The following is a 19,759-nucleotide window of genomic DNA, read 5'->3' as shown; positions in this document are numbered from 1 at the left end:
GACCTAATAGTGTGTGGACTGAAACATCACTGTGAGTGTGTACTGGTGCTTCAAGAACCACAATTAAATACACTTTTTCTTTCGTTCTTTTCCAGTTTTTTTTTTCCATACTGTCTTGCATTTGTAATTTTTTTTTACATTTATTTGATATTTTTTGCTTGTCTGTTCTTTTTGATTTTTTTTTTGTTCTTTCATTCTGTTCCATTTGTTCTGTTTTTATGTTGTCTTCATTTAACTCTCCCTTTCTTTTGTTTGTTTTCACTGTATTGTTTGTTTTTTAGTTCTGTTTCTCCATTCATTCATTCATTCATTCATTCATTCATTCATTCATTCATTCATTCATTCATTCATTCATTCATTGCTTTCTGTTTTAAATGTTTTTTTTCTATTAAATGTTTTGCTTTTCTTCTGTCGTTCTATTCATTGTGTCTCTGTTATAGTTCTGTATTTTTTATTTAATTTATGGCCATACATTCTGTTGTTCATCTTTGTATTTCATGTTTTTTTTAGATCTTTCGCTGTTCATCTTTATTTGTCTGCTTTGTCCTTTCGTTCTTTCGTTCTTTCTTTCTTTCTTTCGTTTTTTCTTTCTTTCTTTCTTTCTTTCTTTCTTTCTTTCTTTCTTTCTTTCTTTCTGTCTTTCTTTCTTTCTTTCTTTCTGTCTTTCGTCCTTTCTTTCTTTCTTTCTTTCTTTGTCTGTCTCTCTGCTTTTAGGTGTAAATAGCCTCAATTAATATGAATGAATTGCCATGGCAATAGATTCAAATAATGAATTTGTGCATATGAGGAGGAATATTCATCAACACATTAGTGTGTTAAAACACCTTTAGCCTCACAGCACACCAAACAGAAGGCATCTACCTCCTTTCCCCCTCTGTTACTGCACCTGTATCACTGCAGATACTGTGCAAATATATCATTTTCCTTATCTGCTTCTACTCCATCTATAAGGTTGTTTTCTCTCTGTTCAAGCTCTCCGTCTCCCGGGAGAATTGGCTGCATTTCCGGCATGTATATGATTATGGGAGTGGAAATTAGGTCAGATGCATTTTGTATGAAAGCTATACTCAGCCACAGCTGGCTGAAGACATCCAATAGCCCCCCAAAAAAGCAATTTCACTCGTGAACACACATACACACACGAGCACACATACAGACACAATCGGGAGCCGATTGAATGGGCTTTATCGGAATGTGGCCGTGTGTGTGTGGGATGTGTGCTCTCTAATATTAGCTGAAATTGGTTCTTAGCTCCTTATCTCAGTGCTGTTGTCAGAGCCTTTCCTCTTGCAGAAGCCCCCCCACACACACACACACACACTTCGCTCTTGGAGCCGCACCCCTTCAAATATGTACAGACCGTCGCCACAAAAGAGCTGCTCGCTCACACTGAACCAGAGGAAAAATCATGCCACATGCATCTTTTAGTCTTCAACTATAAAGCGTCTTTCTTTCATTAATTATGAATTTTTATTTGTTTTCCCAATGGTTGTTTTTATGTAAAAATGATCCAGCCTTGTTCTTGCTGTAAGCCAAGATGTTACTCCAATGCCAAGGCTCTCTTGCATTAGAAATATAATTTTCTCTACAGCTTCATTTCAAATTTGGCTTCAGGGAATCAATGTATATGCAGGCTTAATAGCAGACTTGTGGAAAATATGCAGGATTGTGGAAAATATGAGTCTTTAGTTGTCCATATGGCTTATGCACTATATTCCAAGTCTTTTGAGGTCATTAAATAGTTTTGTGTGCAAAACCGCTTGTCAACAACCATTAGCATTAGCAAAGGAGCTGTGCTATTCTGTTAAATCAAACCAGCAAACCCCCACATTAAATGTGACTGACCTGGCTGACATTTTGTTGCATTTGGCAGAACTATGGATGCTGTGGAGGGGAAACTTGCCCCTGTTTAAGATATTGTCTGGTCTTGTTTCAGTTCGAATAAAACATAAATGTGTCTGAGGCTTAGTTTCACCAAAAATCCTTGAGAAGTCATATCAGAAACATCAGACTGCAGGTGTGATGAATAAATGATAGCATAGTGGACTGCAGCTTTCCACAAAACTGACATTACTTTGAACTTTAGCAAAAAAAGACACTGCAATCTTTGACATTTTAAAAGTCCAATGAAATCAAGACCAGAACGTTTTTGCTTTAAGTCTATATCTATTCGCTTTGAGGTCATATACATAACAATCTTGGATAAATGTCAATGAACAGATTGGCTGACGTGGTTATTAGATGCATTGCAGGATGTATATGGATTATGGACTTATGGTCAGTCAGTTGTACATCCTGACACTGTTTGTTTCCATGTGCAGCTGCCGGCAGACTTCAGCAGATTACACCTGGCAGACGGGATTCACCCGCAGGTGACACACGTTTCCTCCAGCCTCTCAGGATGTAGCATCACCAGTGATTCTGGGAGCAGCAGCCTGTCGGACATTTACCAGGTGACAACACCATTCCTTGCTAGACACCTTGTCTTTGGGTAACGTAGGAGTAGCAGCGTTGTGACAAATGCCATCAAAATGTGACACATACTTCATGTTCTGAACTGACAGCAGTCGTCAAATTTTACTGGTTTATTCCTCAGTGACTAATGCAGCTAGGACTTAAAGGAATAGTTTACCAACAAATAAAACATGTTGTTCCGTGTCACCTGAAAGGAGAATTTTTTGGAGGAAATATTTTGATATAATTCTCTTATGCTCTCCAAGGCTGCATTTATTTGATTAAAAATACCGTAAAAAATAATATTGTGAGATATAATTGCAATTTAAAATAACTGTTAAACTGTTTTCTATTTGAATGTATTTTATTCCTGTACTGTCGAAGCTGAATTTTCAGCATCATTACTCCAGGCTTCAGTTTCACATTATCTGCTGATTTGGTGTTCAAGAAACATTTCTTATTATTTTCAATGTTGAAACAGTTGTTTACACATTTTTTCAGGATTCTTTTATAAAATAGAAAGTAAAAAAAAAAAAACAGCATTTATCTGAAATAAAAAGCTTTTGTTACATTATACACAGGTTTCTTGTATACAAACAATACCGGATGTGCGCGCATCCAAGAGGCAAGACCGCTATATGTTATGCCGAGTTCTGTAAAAGAACATTGTAATTAACGTAGATTTCGCATTGTTTGTAAATTCTTGTTGACTCAATAAACTGCAGTTTCAGAGTTGGATCTGTTTGCTTGTGTTTCATTTGCATTAATATAACATTATGTAAAAAGTTAGTTGACTGTATGAAATTGTCCAACTAAGTTTGCGAATCATAAAAACCTGACATACCCTATGCATTTAGGTTAGTTTACAGCACAACAGCTCCGCGTCATCTCTGCTTCTGCTAGATATAGCCGTAAAGACTGTTGCTTTCTGCCTCTTAGATGCGCGCGCATCTACTGTACGTGATGACGTTGCACAGAAACCCGTGTATAGTCTACCGTTCAAACGCTTTGTCAGTAAGATATTTTACATTACTTTAATACTTCAAATTAATACTTTTATTTAGCAAGTATGCATTAAATTGATCAAAAGTGACAGCAAAGACATAAATTATGTAACAATAGCTTTCTATTTTAAATAAAGGCTGTTCTTTCTAACTTTCAATTCATCAAAGAATCCTGAAAAAAAATGTACACAATAGCTTTCAACATTGATAATAATAATAAATGTTTCTTGAGCACCTAATCAGTATGTTAGAATGATTTTTGAAGTATGTGACACTGAAGACTGGAGTAATGTCAGCTTGAAAAATTCAGCTTTGTCATCACAGAAATAAATCACATTTTTAAAATATATTCAAATAGAAAAGCTATTTTAAATGGGAATAATATTTCACAATATTACCGTTTTAACTGTATTTTGGATCAAATAAATGCACACCAGGAGCATAAGAGTCTTCTTTTTAAAAACATGAATAAAACAAATCGTACTGATCCCAAACATTTGAACTATTTCTTTAATGTGCATGCAATTTTTATCCCTCTTTATTAATTTAATTCATTTACATTTTATTCATTTGGCAGATGTTTTTATCCAAATCTTCTTACAGTGTATTCAAGGTACATATTTTATCAGTATGCATGTCCCCTGGTGAACATTTGTCACTAAACATTTGTCACTATTACTAAACCTGAGCCAATGACCTGTGAAACTGAGCCAATGAGATTAAAACAGAAGAACCCCATTTCCCTTTTATATATTTGTGTGGGTCTTTAAAATGTCTTTGTTTTCCTCCATTAATCGAATTAATTGTGTTTGCCTTGGTATTTGCTTGGCTGTTTAATTGATTTCCTTGCGAGATGTGTTTGCGGATGTTTTGCGGCGGCCTGTGTGCAAAGGTGTATGGGAGATGATTCAGTGTATGCAGTGTCCTTGATCCTGGCCTGATGGCCATCTGTTAAAGGCTCATTAACAGCTGGACTGTGTCCTGGTGAAAGAGGTTATGATCTCCCTGCTCTACACCACGCTTTACTACAATGCTCCTCACCTGTCCTTGCGGTCCACGTCTCATAAAACAAGAGCAGGCTGAATGAAATGTTGTCAATATAAAATGAGATTGTTTCAACTCTAAATTCTGATTGGATGAGTATGAAGCTAAAATTTCACATTCTTTTATTCATGTGTCTGTCTGGCAACCATAAGTTAAGCTAATTAATTGCTGTGTATCACTATATTACTTAATGTAAAATCTGTTTTTATCATTTTTATCATATCTGCTTTTATCATATTGCCATTTTACAAAAGCTATAAACCACAAAAGGTTGTGCATTATGCCTAAGAGCATCACATACCCGTGGCATTGACCCCTGACCTCTCTGCACCAGCCCATAGTGTACAACTAACATATCAATAAGCCTGTTGAAGTGCATTAACAGAGCAAGTAATTTTAAGTTGATTTCTTGAATCTAACACGATGTGTGCCTGTTGTAGGTACGGATACAGAAGTTTGATATCGCATTGAAATTAAAAACAACATTATGAAGTTTGGTGTCGCTATGAGTTTTGAAAGATGCGTTTCATCAAAAGTACATTATTACAAAATAATATAACTGTTTTAATATAATTTGAAAACGTAATGTAATCTTGTGATTGCATAGCTGATTTTTGAAGCATCATTACTCCAGTCTTCAATGTCATTTTGGTGCTCAAGAAACATTTCATATATTTTTTTAAATGTTGAAAACAGTTGTGCTGCTTAAATTTTTTTTTTTTTGAAACCGAGATGCTTATCAGGATTTTTTGATTAATAGAAAGTTCAAAAGAACATTTATTGGAAATAGTAATCTTTTGTAACATTATGAATCATGTCTTTACATTTTCTTTTGATCAATTTAATGCCCTGAATAAAAGTATTAATTTATGATTTAAAAAACCTCCTAACTCGAAAGTTTTGAGTGAATGGTGTATATAATTTAATCTTAAAGTTTTTGTGTAAAAAAATATTAAATAATTCTTTCTCACTTTTTAAAATTGATGCTAATTTTCTAATTTAATATTTACCTCAATTTGAATTAATTATTTTTGATCAAACTACATAAATAGAATACACAATAGAAGCATTTTTACTAGTGGTGATACTTTTAGGCTCCAGGTATCTTACAGTACTCCAGGCCTCTATTGTCAAGATTAATGGCCCATATCCTCAATGTGACTGTCAAAACGGTCACTTTTTTTTTTTAACATTTGAATAAATAATGATGCAGGTTCTTCAGGGAGGCTTGAAAGCATTGATCCAAGAATAGCCCTGCTAAAAAATTAATGTTCCCTTCACGCTCTTCTTAGTCGCCCAAACAGAGCTATGGATCGCACCAGACATGGCAGTTTGAAAGATAAATCGGCCCTGTCATCGGCTACAACGTATTAACAGCCCCTATGTTTGTCTTTCCTGATTAGCTCTTAAATGGTTTTCATAAGAGAAGCCAGCTCGAGTCCTGCTCAGCCTGCATTAGTGGTGGTGTTTGATTCGCATCTCCTCAAGTAAAGGAGGGAAACTGATTGGACGACCCCGACGTGGCGTAGTTGGTTTGTCAAGATGTGACTTGAGTGCGTTCGTTTTCTTCAAGGCTTAATGAGCTGAAGCGAGTCATCAACCTAACCATGTCTGGATGAAGATGTGATGTAATGTAAATCCCAAAAGGTTCAGCTAATGGGTCACTGCTTAGTAGTGTATTGATTTTAAGATCTTGAAACCGCATTAATCAACAGTCATTGATACCTTTCTTCAACAAGATTGTTGTTGTTTAAGCGCATGGATGTCCCATCGCCGTGCACCAATAGCTAACTGCCTAGAGAATGCATATTTAATTCACAGTCGAGAGTAGGGAATTACTGGGGTTTCCTGCAAATTGATGGATATAGCATTTGAGATTGTCTGTCATTGTACTTTGTAAATACTGCTCATTCATAGATCTGTGTTCATATTTTAACTCCAGTCTGAGCTCCTGGACAAATGTGTGCCACAGAGTTTTCGAGCATCTGTGAGCTCATGGAGGTTTTCTTGAGGACTTTAAAGAAACAGTTCTCCCTGTATTCGTTTACTCACCGACGTCATGGCATTCCAGATCTGTATGACCTTGTTACATTGAACACACAAGGAGAAATTATCTTTTTTATTCAATTACATTGAGCCATTAAGCTTCAATAAAAGATGTAAACAACCATAAAATTGACCTGAACATCTCTGAGGCCATACAGTATGTTTGTTTTTTCAGGAACAGATTGAAATGCAAGGTATTATTTTAGTTGATAATAACCTCTAGTGAGCTGTTAACTGCTGTGACCAGATCATTGAGTCAGATCATTCATTTGGACTTGAAAACCATATCAGTCCAGTATTGAAAGGAATACAATTCATTAAAAAATCTGATTGAGAAGAATAATTTGCTTAAGAAGAGGACATTGCCACTTCTCTTATGAACAGATGTTAAGATTTTTAATGAAAAAACAAATTGTGGTCAGTTTCTCACACAAATGTTGTTGTTGTTGTTGTTTTTAAACCTGAAACTGTCCACAAGGATTTTATTTTATTTATTTTTTATAAATTGTATGATATTTGTATGGTGCTTTGCTTAAAATACTTAAAAGCTTCCGTCCACATTTATTGTAATAACATGGAAAACCCTCTAAGGCGTTTCTCCTTTTGTGTTCTGGGTCATACAGGTTTGGAACAGCATGAGGGTGAATAACTTATTATCATTTTTAGGTGATCTATTCCCACAAGTTGTGTTGACCGTCTTAAAAGGGATGCTATGTGATGGATAGCCCTCTCTTTTTTATATTAGTGCATTTTGCCACCTGTCACTGCCATCCTCCCCCACTCCCCTGTCTCCACCCTAAAGAAGAGCCCAGCCTCACATCGCCCCGCCCCAGACGCCCTGTGAGTGGCTGCTTCCAGCACCGTCTGAATATTTGATGAGTAATGCAGGTCATTTAAGTCAAAATGACATGCGTTTGTGTGAGCCCAGATCGAGAGGTTTAAAAAATTAAAAGTGGCTGGAAGCCTGAGCTCTAAAAATGCGGCTGGGACCCGGCTTCTACAAGCAGTTGGTGAAGGCGACACTGTGGGCAGTTGCAGGGAGGAATAGAGCGTCGCTGGGGCTCCTCGGTCAGGTGAGAGAATCAGGGTTGGTTGCGACAGGAGATTGTGGCGTACATGATGACGGGATGGGTCTTTCTTTTGTTGCCTACCTTCTAAGGTTAGGCCATGTGCTGGGGGAAGTATCGGGTTGTATTTTCTCAAACATGGATTTCAAACATCTATCTCTGTATTTTATTATTTAGAAAATATTGCTGTTGTTACCCGTGCTTGGTTATTTGGTTTGTTTGTTGCCTCCTTAGAATTATTTATTTTTTGTCTCTAGGGTTGCTGCTATACATGTCCTTTTGACTTTTTCTTTTGATTCTGAATTAATGGAAAGGATTTGGTTTTCTTTAGCCTTTAATCTCTTTTTTGGGGTCTGTGCTTTATGGGACTTTATATACTTTTGAAATCAGTTTAATTACTGATGTTAGGTCAGTGATCATTTTCAGGGTTCATGATAAATGTATTAATTGAGCAGAAACACTACAGTGACTTACAAAAACAAAAATGTCCAAAATACTTTTACTAAAATACTAAGTTTTCTTACTCCTAGGCCACCGAGAGTGAGCCCGGCGACATGGACCTCAGTGGCCTGCCCGAGACGGCCGTTGACTCCGAGGAGGATGACGATGAGGAAGATATTGAACGAGCCTCAGATCCCCTCATGAGTCGAGATATCGTCCGGGACTGTCTGGAAAAAGACCCCATGGACCGAACGGATGATGACATAGGTGAGCGATTCCCATATAACCCTGAATAGCATTGGCAATTGCTAGACCATAATGCAAACACTAGACTTAGCTGGAGGAAGAAAGTGGAGATTCTCGAAAGCAATGAAATAATTTGCCAGGAAAAGAAGGCAACAAAAGGTCGGGGAGACTACAGAAGAAAAGCATGTGGGGGGAGACGTGTTGTATTTTTGTAGGTCACCCTCTCAGCCGAGTCTCTCGGAGCGCATTAAAATTTGATTGGCTGAGCTACTTCCACAGCTACGCTTCAGTGGTGCCGTGCCAGGCACAGGTCATCGAGTACCCAGACAGGCCATGAGCAAAATCCAAAATCTCTTGTCTTTACTCTTCTTGATCTCAATTGGATTACTCAGGGCTTTTGGGCAGCCCCCTGTCACACTAGCTAAAACCAAATACTTGTCAAGCATGGAAAGAATAACATTTAACGTACTATAGAAAAACTATTATATTGCTGGTCAGTTCCAGTCATTCATATTGATTGAAAAATAATGATCACGTTGGAATGAATGGATGAGAGGCTTAATGTACCGTGTTCTGTGCAACAAAATGACAAACACACTGGATAGACTAGGCTTGGCTAGGCTGTCAAAATGAGACAGGCAATCTTGCCAAAAATATGGAAATGGGTGTTTCACTAAGTACGTTTGGCACTGTAGACTGTAAGACAATTAAACACACATTTCACATTCTCACTAACTGATTGAAAATGTCCACTAACAATGTTCATCAGTGTATACCGGTACTGTATATGTACATCACAGGGAAATTGTCATTGAAGGTCATTATTTCCATCACAGTGGCATTTCTGCCACATCAAATGACGTGTTTTATTGAATAACATTCTGCGGTGAAAATCACATTAAGCATTATTGAAATAAAAAGGCAAGCTCCATTTTATTCTTAATACACACTTGATTATCTTAAAATGTATTTGTTTTCTTTTCACATTGCATGTCCTAAATTTGATCTCGAGCTATTCACTGACACTGTTCAACTAGATCAACTTTTGATAAAACTAATGGAAATGACAGCAACCGAGGGACAGTTGTAATATGTCTAAAAATGGATAATTAAAGATAATTTTCATGCACTAAATATTTAAATGGTTTATTTTACTCTTAGTTTTGATCATCATACTGTAGTTTTTAAAAATCAATGATATTTTATTACAAATTTTCAGAGTTTAAGACGGCTTTATTTTGACTTTCATATTTAAAAAAAAATATATATAAAAAAAACGTAAAAATCGGTTAATTTTTATGAAAATCAACCCCTTGGAAGTGTCTATAGTTGGAAAAAAAACGACTTCCTGTTTAGTTCTCTGTCACGGTGGAAATGGATTTTGTCATGTATAATATGTCCTGGATATTGCATAGCAGGATTAGCCGATTGTCAGAAATAGCTTCGTATTAATAATGCATTCATTGCTTGGTTACTGTTATTTTTATATCCGTGGAAAGAATGTTTTCCGTTCTCCATTTGAGAACAAACTCCATCTGATGGAGAGAACAAATAACAATGAGAGACTTTCAAAGACTCTCATGTATCTCACGTAGTCTTAAATGTATCTTTCACTTCTTTTTTTCTCACTCGGTTTCTTCAGAGCAACTGTTGGAGTTCATGCACCAGCTACCGGCCTTTGCCAACATGACCATGTCCGTCAGGAGGGAGCTTTGTGCTGTCATGGTGTTTGCTGTGGTGGAACGGGCCGGCACAGTCGTCCTTAATGATGGCGAAGAGGTCGGTCAGACTTACCGTGACATGGCATTAGCTTTTCTGTTCTTACTTGAAGCCTCAATTTAACCTTTAACCTATATGTGTGGCCTAGTACAAATAGTACATACCCAGCACTGTTTCCTACATTGATAGCTTTTAGCCTAGCTTTTCACAGTGACCCAATTTTATTTATTTCTTTAACCCTAATCTTGTAAAAAATATATATTTGAAGTTATGTCATTCACCTTTAACTTCAGTCTTGTGCTGATTCTGTGGAATTGCCTACATGTACCCCCCCCCCCCCCCCCTCTCTCTCTCTCTCTCTCTCTCTCTCTCTTTCGTCACATCCAATCAGCCATTCAGCTTCTGCACTGTTAAACCTCAATGGATGCCAGCATTCAGCATCTTGAAATTACAAGGTGCCCGGGGTACAGCGGGAATCACTTATCTCCTTATCTCAGTATTGACATGCCAAAAAGAGCCATTTTCTCCCCTAATGCATCCATATAATTGAAAGCAGGACAGAGCTTGAGGCTAATACAGTTCACTGTGATGACAAGTTCTTTGCTGTTATATATGCTCAAAAAAAAAAAGGAGCAGCACATACCCAAGTCCCTGTGCACAAGTTTTATACCACAAAGGTTTATATTACGTATTGCATCCTGAAAATGATTTAAATTGTAATATAACATTACAAATTTGTGACTTTTAACTTTTCATCGTGCCTTTGTTGTAGCTGGACTCATGGTCTGTGATTCTGAACGGCTCAGTGGAGGTGACGCACCCAGATGGCCGGACGGAAATCCTGTGCATGGGCAACAGCTTCGGTGTGTCCCCCACTATGGAGAAAGAGTACATGAAGGGGGTGATGAAGACCAAGGTGGATGACTGCCAGGTGAGTCAAACAATACTTTGTGGATACAAAAACAAAAACCAGAAGAATGTCTCTTATCCCCACCCAACCTATTTTAGCTGTTTGTAATGACTCATTTACTGCAGAAGTGATGAGGCTCTGCCCATTCATTAAGCATGAGAATAATGGGGGTGATTTAGTGAAAAATGTGCAATAATGAAATCTTGTCTCTGTTTCGGCGCACTGGTGTAATTATCATGGGGAAATCATTTGAGTATACTGCTGCATCATAAAACTGATTTACTTTCCCCTCACAGTTTGTGTCGTCTTGCTCACTCTTGCTTTCTCTGTCAGTTTGTTTGCATAGCACAGCAAGATTACTGCTGTATCCTTAACCAAGTTGAGAAAAATATGCAGAAGGTGGAAGAGGAGGGTGAAATTGTGATGGTGAAGGAACACCGTGAGCTTGACCGCACAGGCACCAGAAAAGGACACATTGTCATTAAGGTGAGAACCCAACTCAGAACGAGTGTGACAAGTTTTCACACCCAGAGGTAAAAAAATGTTCAGAAATTTTTCTGACAAAAAAGGCTTTCCTAACTAGAGAAATTAAATTTTTTCCATGAATCATATTCCCAGAACGTCATGAGGTCCATTTATAACTCACTTAAAGGGATAGTTCACTTTAAAATGAAAATTCTGTCATCATATACTCACCGTTTGAAACAACTTGAGGGTGAGTATATGATGACAGAATTTTCATTTTAAAGTGAACTATCCCTTTAAGCTTAAGGATTTAAAACTTACACCAGTGTTTCCTGCACCTCTATTTTGTGGCACTTCGGCAAAGATAAATTATATTTTATTCCAATTGTGAGTTTGCAGAATGAATTGATCCCAATGAGATAACGAGTTGCCACACTGCAAAAACTATAAGAAATGTTGACTGTTCACTCTCGATTGACATGGCTTTTGCCCTGATTTACACAGATGCATTGAACATAGCCTTGTATTGATTCCTAAACAAGGAAATATGCTTAGCACAGTAGAAGCATATATGGACTGAATATCTATAATATATTTTACAAGTTCAATACCTTAACGATTGGAGCTGAGGAAACTTTGCCCAACAACAATGCAACTGACTCATAGTTCTTCTGGTCAACCCCACATCAGAGAGCAACAGGCCAAAATTGGAGAGTAAAAATGTATTGCTTTGGCATCCTTTTAAAGAGCGTATTTGTTTTTTACAGGGCACGCCAGAGCGTCTTACCATGCACCTTGTAGAAGAGCACTCGGTGGTGGACCCCACCTACATCGAGGACTTCCTGCTTACCTACCGCACCTTCCTGCCAAGCCCCATGGTGGTGGGCAAGAAACTGTTGGAGTGGTTCCATGACCCCAGCCTCAGGGACAAGGTACATAGACACACTTATGCAAGCATTTAAACCAGTTTAAATAAGTTCTCGATGAGATATATGATTGGTAACCTCACATTTCATCAGGTTACACGGGTAGTCTTGCTGTGGGTAAACAATCACTTCAACGACTTTGAGGGTGACCTCGCAATGACACATTTTCTTGAGGAGTTCGAGTACAATCTGGAGAGAGAGGTCAGTTGTGTGCAATAAAACCTTAAATTCCTTGGTGATCTTCAGCTTTGTGGCTGAGTTGACTGCAAAAATCTCATTTAATGCCTTTCTTTGAACCAGAAAATGTGTGGGCACCTAAGACTGTTAAACATAGCATGTGCTGCCAAAGCTAAACTGCGGGTGGTGACCCTGACAAAACCCTCGAGGGAAGCCCCCCTGGCCTTCACCCTGCTGGGGGGTTCAGAGAAGGGCTTTCGCATTTCATTGACAGCGTGGAGCCAGGCAGCAAAGCTGCAGAGGCCGGCCTTAAAAGAGGAGATCAGGTAATGTCACACCAGCACCATGCATGATCTGATGTAGGCTACAGAAATAGTTGTTAAATTGACACCGTAATAGCAACTTGCTGTGGCATTAGCAGCAGTAATAGTGCTGTGGGACTGGAAGTGGAAAACATTGTGTGAGAGCATTTATAATTGGCATTGTCAACCTGTGAAAGCGGAGTTAGTCACAGCACTGAAAGCATACTACTAAATCATAAAGAAAAAGAGCAAAAATGATGTTGTTTCCATTCAGTCTGACTTTCAAACATAAAAGTACATGCATTTCAGCCTCTTAACTTGTTCTGTAGTCTAAATATGTCTTCACACAAGCGGAAAATGTGATTTCAGATGAATTGAGTGTCACACGGTTTCTTTTGCCCTTCACTCAGTGCAGTATTTGGCTCATAAAGCTGTTTAATTAGTTGCCATCTATTTGCCCTCCGAACCACAAGAGGATTGTTGATTGTTCTGAATGCTAATCAGCTGATACATAGCCGTTTTTGAGATTATTGACAATAACCGTGTCCGCTTAGCCAATTAAAAGACGTGGTAGTTCCCCCTTTTATCAGTCAACAGCTTTGGATAAATGGATTAATAATTTGATCTTAAGTTTAATTTGAGTACATATTGTATAGAATAAGTTAACATTTAATTTATTTTGTATAATTGGTTACAAGGGAACATAGACCAAATGCAAAAAAAACTAAAAAGTGGGCAGAACATTGTTTTATGTGTATTTATCAACTGGCCCAGCTGCAATGTTTATTGAGACCTTGGATTTCCATCTTTTTCCCCAGATACTCGAGGTAAATGGGCAAAACTTTGAAAATGTGCCGCTATCCAAAGTCAACGAGATTCTCAAAAACAACACGCACCTGTCCATTACTGTGAAAACCAATCTCTTAGGTAAGTTACACTGGCTGAAATTACCACAGCTGCACAGACGGTCATTTATACCTAACACAACGCTTAATCTAAAAATGGCCAGTCAGCTCTCCTCTTGCAGTAGGGGAAAATGTATTTGCTTTTGAAATACTATTTGCTCTTTGAAAATGTCAGATGGCATTGTTAAAACTCTTTTTCTGTGCCGTGTTCTCTTCTCTTAGTGTTTAAGGAGCTACTGGCCAGGCCTGACCAGGACCAGGAGCAAGAACAGGAGGAGGAGCCAGACAGGAAAAACGGGGCACCACACATCCCTAAAATTGGGGACATTAAGAAAGCCAGTCGTTACTCCATCCCTGATCTGGCTGTGGATGTTGAACAGGTCATGGGTCTTGAGAAAGCTAGTAAAAAAGCCAAGGCCAACACCGTAGGTGGCCGAAACAAGCTGAAGAAGATCTTCGACAAGACACTGACCAGTATTCTTCCACCCAAACCTTACAAGTAAGATGAGCTTGATGTAAGAAAACTCTATTGGTGATTTAGTTCACTGCAGATTATAACTTCTGGTTTGTTCACAGTGACGTTGGGGTGGGACAGTCTCAGGATGACAGTATTGTAGGGCTAAAGCAGTCAAAGCAGATCCCTCCTGCTCTTCCTGTCAGTGGAAACCTTTCATCAAGCAACCCTGACCTGCTGCAGTCACACCATCGCATACTCGACTTCAACAACCAACCTGGTAAGATGCTTAATGTGGTTTCACAAAGAAGGATATGTTATTGCAACAATATTCTTGTTGGTTCTGAGGGGGGGGGGGGGGGGGGGAATCTTATTACCCATTCAGATGTTAGTGATGGTTGTTAGAGGTAGAGTTAGGCTGTGGCTTTAGGTTGGGCTTAAAGGGATAGTTCACTTTAAAATTAAAATTCAGTCATCATTTACTCACCCTCAAGTTGTTTCAAACCTGTATTAATTTATTTCTTCTGCTGAACACAAAAGAAGATATTTTGAAGAATGTCGGTAACCAAACAGTAGACAGTACCCATTGACTTCCATGAAAAAAAAATACTATGGAAGTCAATGGGTACTGTCTACTGTTTGGTTACCGACATTCTTCAAAATATCTTTCTTTGTGTTCAGCAGAAGAAATAAATTCATACAGGTTTGAAACAACTTGAGGGTGAGTAAATGATGACAGAATTTTAATTTTAAAGTGAACTATCCCTTTAAGGGGTGAACAGCATTCAACAATCATTTCCCTAGAGATAGAATTTAGCCAATATTCATTTGATCCAGGAATTTGTACTTCCAGGTTAGACAACCTCCTTAAGAGAGAACAGACTTTGAGTTAGTAAATACAGATATGTGCAATCTTTGCCAGGATAGTTTAAATATACTCGTGCAATATCTTACCTGGAACTTTCTGTCAGGGCATCTACAGAACCTTTCACAGAAGTTTAATCTCAATACATGCATATTTAATAATATGTTCATGCTGTCCTGAATGTCCTCTTTCAGAAGCAGTGCCTATATGCAAGTATTTGATATTGTCCCATCAGAGGTTCCTTAACTACTCTAATTTTTCTAATCACAATCATCTTCAGGCCATTGTCTGCTCAATTTTAACAATGGGTTTGCTATCTAAAGTTCTTTATGTAGCACCATTTGTTGCGACTCCATCAGGTCTTAATCTGTGAACACTTTGAATTTGGTGGGATTCATCAAAATTCTTTAGTTAATTGATTCTTATTCACTGATTCATGTCGCTTATTGTTGAAGAATGGGATTGATTGACATTGAAAGTTGATTTGTTTGCTTGGTGTGAAGGTGTCTTCTGAATATGCATATGCACCAAGAAGCTTCCGGTGATGGGTTAATGTTGAACCCAAGTGGTTTATGTAGAGATAAAGCATAAATTGATATTTTTTTTCCTCTTTTTTTATTTTTAAAAATTTTTTTTTAGACATGTCAGACCAGGTATTGCGAGTGTTCAAGGCAGACCAGCAAAGTCGGTACATCATGATTGGGAAGGACACCACAGCAAAAGAAGTTGTAGCTCAGGCCATTCGAGAGTTCGCCTTGACGGCTGCCGCTGAAGCCTATTCGTTGTGTGAGGTGTCAGTCACTCCTGAGGGCGTTATCAAGCAGCGGCGACTTCCTGAACAACTCTCCAAATTGGCCGACAGGATCCAGCTGAGTGGCAGGTGCTGCCTTAGAGCCCTTGTGGCCATTTTGTTCAATTTCTGAAGTATTTCCTTTTCAGAGGAAAATCACACCTGTTGATCTCTCCTCTCATTGGCCTATTCTCCATTTAACTTGTAGGTACTACCTGAAAAGCAACATGGAGACAGAGACACTGTGCTCGGATGAAGATGCCCAGGAACTGCTTCGGGAGAGCCATATCAGCCTGCTGCAGCTCAGCACGGTGGAAGTGGCGACCCAGCTGTCCATGCGCGCCTTCGAGTTGTTCTGTGCTATCGAGCCCACAGAGTACATTGATGACCTGTTTAAGCTGAAAACTCGCCTTACCGGGCCCCCCAGCCTCAAGCTGTTTGAGGAAGCCATCAATCGGGAGACCTTCTGGGTGGCCACGGAAGTGGTGCGTGAGCCCAACCAGCTCAAACGCATGAAGATCATCAAGCACTTCATTAAAATTGCACTGCATTGCCGCGAGTGCAAGAACTTCAACTCCATGTTTGCCATTATCAGGTAAAATGAGTCTTGAGTTCAAGAGTAAAAAAAAATGTTGGGTTAAATTAAAGACCTTTTTGGTGTCTCAAATAACAATGGCGTTGTGCGTCTTTTCCAGTGGTCTGAATTTGGCTCCGGTGTCCAGGCTGAGAGGCACATGGGAGAAGTTGCCCAGTAAATATGAGAAGCTGTTTAGTGATCTTCAAGACCTATTTGATCCCTCCAGGAATATGGCAAAGTACCGGAACCTTCTTAACAGCCAAAACCTGCAACCACCCATAATCCCTCTCTTCCCTGTAATCAAGAAGGATCTCACTTTCCTGCATGAAGGTAAGATAGTTATCACTGATGTAGGTGATGACATGTATAGTATCCATGTTTGTTTATTATTGAACATCACTTAGTTTTGGTTTTGAGAATTTGTCAGTAGTAAAAGAGAGAGATTGTGTCGGATAGATAAAATAGCTTTATATTCCATGAAAAGCACCTACAACTATGCAAAGCCTTTAACGTTTGTTTCTAATTAGGGACAGCTGTACGTTCTGATCTTAATAGTTTGTGCCGTGCATTTGATTTTAAGGTTTACAAAGAGGCTGTTACTGAAGGTTGCTTTTTTCACATGCAAAGGCTGCTTGTTTATTTGTCAGCTGACGCAGCGATAGTAGTATACGAGTGTAAAATATGGTCATGTCCTATAATATGACTTCAACATTATAAGTTTACCTGAGAAAAAAAAAACGTTATTTTAAAAAATGCATAATATGAGCCCTTTCTTTATTGCCAACTCTAGGAAATGACTCTAAAGTGGACGGTTTGGTGAACTTTGAGAAGCTGCGGATGATTGCTAAAGAAATCAGACACGTAGGCCGGATGGCAGCTGTAAACATGGATCCAGCTCTGATGTTCAGAACCAGGTGAGTGCCTTCCTGATCCGACTGCTACAATGACTTCTTTGCCTTTCTTCCAGACTGGACTCTTCACACCACTGAGTAGCTTTTACTGCCCACTCACTGCGATGTGTACAGCTCTCACCTCACGCTTCCACACAGGCTTTTTATTAAGGTTTTTCGAAGTGTTTGTGATGTTTACGTACAGGAGAGTTAAACCATTGTGTATGTTACTCTTTGTCTGCATTATTGTCAGAGAAGTTATTGTCTCTCTTTTGGTCTCTGGTGCACCTCACCTTGGTACCCTTGGTCTGTTTCTCCTCATCTAAGTGTGTCTCCCTCTCTTTCTCTCAATGGCTTTCTCTCTTCCCCATTTCTCTCTTCGTCCACCCTCTCTGCCCCACGCTTCACTATTCATGGCTCTCCCTTACAGGAAGAAGAAATGGAGGAGTTTAGGGTGAGTATGGTGAACTCACCTTTGGCCTCATGTGTGCCCCCTCCTTTAATTTGGGCTGGCTCCTCACCATCCTTTATTTTAATTTTTCTGGTTCATTTGAGAATGCTTCTGCTCTGACGGATCCCATCCAAGCATTTGACCACCATCACTTTTGCTATTTAGGGTCATTGAATAAACTCACCTCATTCTAAAAATACATCCTAATGTTTCTGTTGTATTACCACTGTAGATTTTGAATGTTTCACAAACATGATCCCACCAGTATGCATGAATTTATTTACAGTTGTTTGGTTCCAGCTCATTTAATAATTTGATGTCCCATGATCCATTTTTAGCAAAAGTGATTTAACGTGCCCCTTCCAGCTAAACTACTTACCATAGCTGCACGTCTTTTACTAAGTATTTGCAGTGTTGTGAGTTTTTTTATTTTTATTATTTGCTTTTTAATTATTTTCTTTAGTCATTATTAAAAAATGTTTTATTCGTTTAAACTAAGATTATGTATGGATGCACACCCTGCCTTTTATAAGACCTTTTTTTTAGTTTTAAGTGTGTTAAATCGTTTTTCCTGTTTTGGCGTAATATACAAACATTTGAATGATGCTAGAGGTGCAGAAATTATGCACTTATTATAAAAGAAATGGTTAAAATTGTTCAATGCTTTTGCTCAGAAATTTAAATGTGTATATATATATATATTTTACCAAAAATAATGGAAATCATAAGTGATTCTTCCTAAATCTCTTGCAGAGTTTTAGTACGATACTTCTGTTGTTTATAACATCGCATTTTAACTGCCTGATTGGCTGAGATGTGAAATGCATGGAGTGTTTGGATTGTACTAAAGCTGCAAGGAATGCAACTTACTGCATGTCAAAAAGACTGAGAGACTGCATCAGCATACTACACACTAATAAAGTCCGACTGCATCTTTAACTCTAATGTGTGTGTGTGTTTAGGTCACTCAGCCAGGGCAGTGCCAATGCGGCCGTCCTGGATGTAACCCAGACAGGCGGGCACAAGAAGCGGGTCAGACGGAGTTCCTTTCTCAATGCAAAGAAGCTATACGAGGATGCACAGATGGCACGCAAGGTCAAACAATACCTGTCCAACCTCACCCTGGAGACAAACGAGGAGAGCCTGCAGACACTTTCAATCCAGTGTGAGCCCTCAATCAACACATGTGAGTAGGGTGCAAGCACGCACACACAAATACCAATAGGAGAAAAACAATAGCATGTGAAGAAGAACACACAGGCATTTTTATCACACATTAAAAAGCTGCATACCCCACAGCTTGTTGGTCATATGTAAAAAAAATGTTTAATACAATTATAATGCAAAATACAGTTTCATGGCCAGCAAGAAGTATTTATAGGGAGTGACATTTTTCCACCATTCATTCACCATTAGTAGTTTAATCAAAGTTATTTTGGACATTAGTGGGTTATTCTTTGAATTATGGATGGATGAATGAGGCATTTATATAGCGCTTTCATATGTACTACTGTACCACCCAAAGCGCTTTACAATCATATCAGGGAATCTGTGTAGCATCCACTTGGATGATGCGACGATAGCCACAGTACAACGGCGCTAGTGCGCTCACCACACACTAGCTATAGGTGGAGAGGAGAGAGAGTGATAGACCCAATTACATGGATGGGGATTATTAGGTGATTGGAGAGGGCCAATGGGTGGAATGTGGCCAGGACACCGGGGTTACATCCCTACTCTTTACGGGAAGTGTCATGGGATGACTACAGAGAGTCAGGACCTCGGTTTTACGTCTCATCCGAATTACTTGGTATATTGTTATTATTTATTATTTCCTCATTATTCAGCTTGTTGTTTACAAATGGATTCTTTCTATTTCACAGTGCCGAAGAGTTCCGGGGACCGAAAGAGACCTGACACCTCGCCTGTGGTTGCACGGGCCGCCATCCACCAGCGCCAGCAGCTTCAGAAAGCCAACCAGGTGCTTCAAGTGCCTGCCGTTGCCCTCTACCCATCTCGCAAGAAA

The 19,759-nt window shown here is 38.8% G+C and overlaps 1 protein-coding gene across 1 annotated transcript in view; it reads left to right on the top strand.

Annotated features, from left to right (window-relative positions):
* Positions 1-17,310, top strand: part of LOC307007870 (rap guanine nucleotide exchange factor 2-like) — a gene marked incomplete at its 3' end in the record, with an annotated part of 86,984 nt that extends 69,674 nt beyond the window's left edge. The window contains 16 exon segments of the mRNA XM_079630266.1: positions 2,322-2,453; positions 8,146-8,323; positions 9,945-10,081; positions 10,794-10,952; positions 11,265-11,417; positions 12,164-12,328; positions 12,416-12,523; positions 12,623-12,758; positions 12,761-12,825; positions 13,620-13,728; positions 13,929-14,205; positions 14,283-14,440; positions 15,665-15,905; positions 16,024-16,410; positions 16,511-16,722; positions 17,183-17,310. Coding sequence (XP_079486392.1) covers positions 2,322-2,453; positions 8,146-8,323; positions 9,945-10,081; positions 10,794-10,952; positions 11,265-11,417; positions 12,164-12,328; positions 12,416-12,523; positions 12,623-12,758; positions 12,761-12,825; positions 13,620-13,728; positions 13,929-14,205; positions 14,283-14,440; positions 15,665-15,905; positions 16,024-16,410; positions 16,511-16,722; positions 17,183-17,310 — 2,745 coding nt within the window.
* Positions 17,311-19,759: the final 2,449 nt, after the last annotated feature.

The sequence above is a fragment of the Phoxinus phoxinus genome (genome assembly GCF_949152265.1).
Source record: "Phoxinus phoxinus genome assembly, chromosome: 12".
Lineage (NCBI taxonomy): Eukaryota > Metazoa > Chordata > Actinopteri > Cypriniformes > Leuciscidae > Phoxinus > Phoxinus phoxinus.
This window is presented reverse-complemented; position numbering and strand designations above follow the sequence as displayed.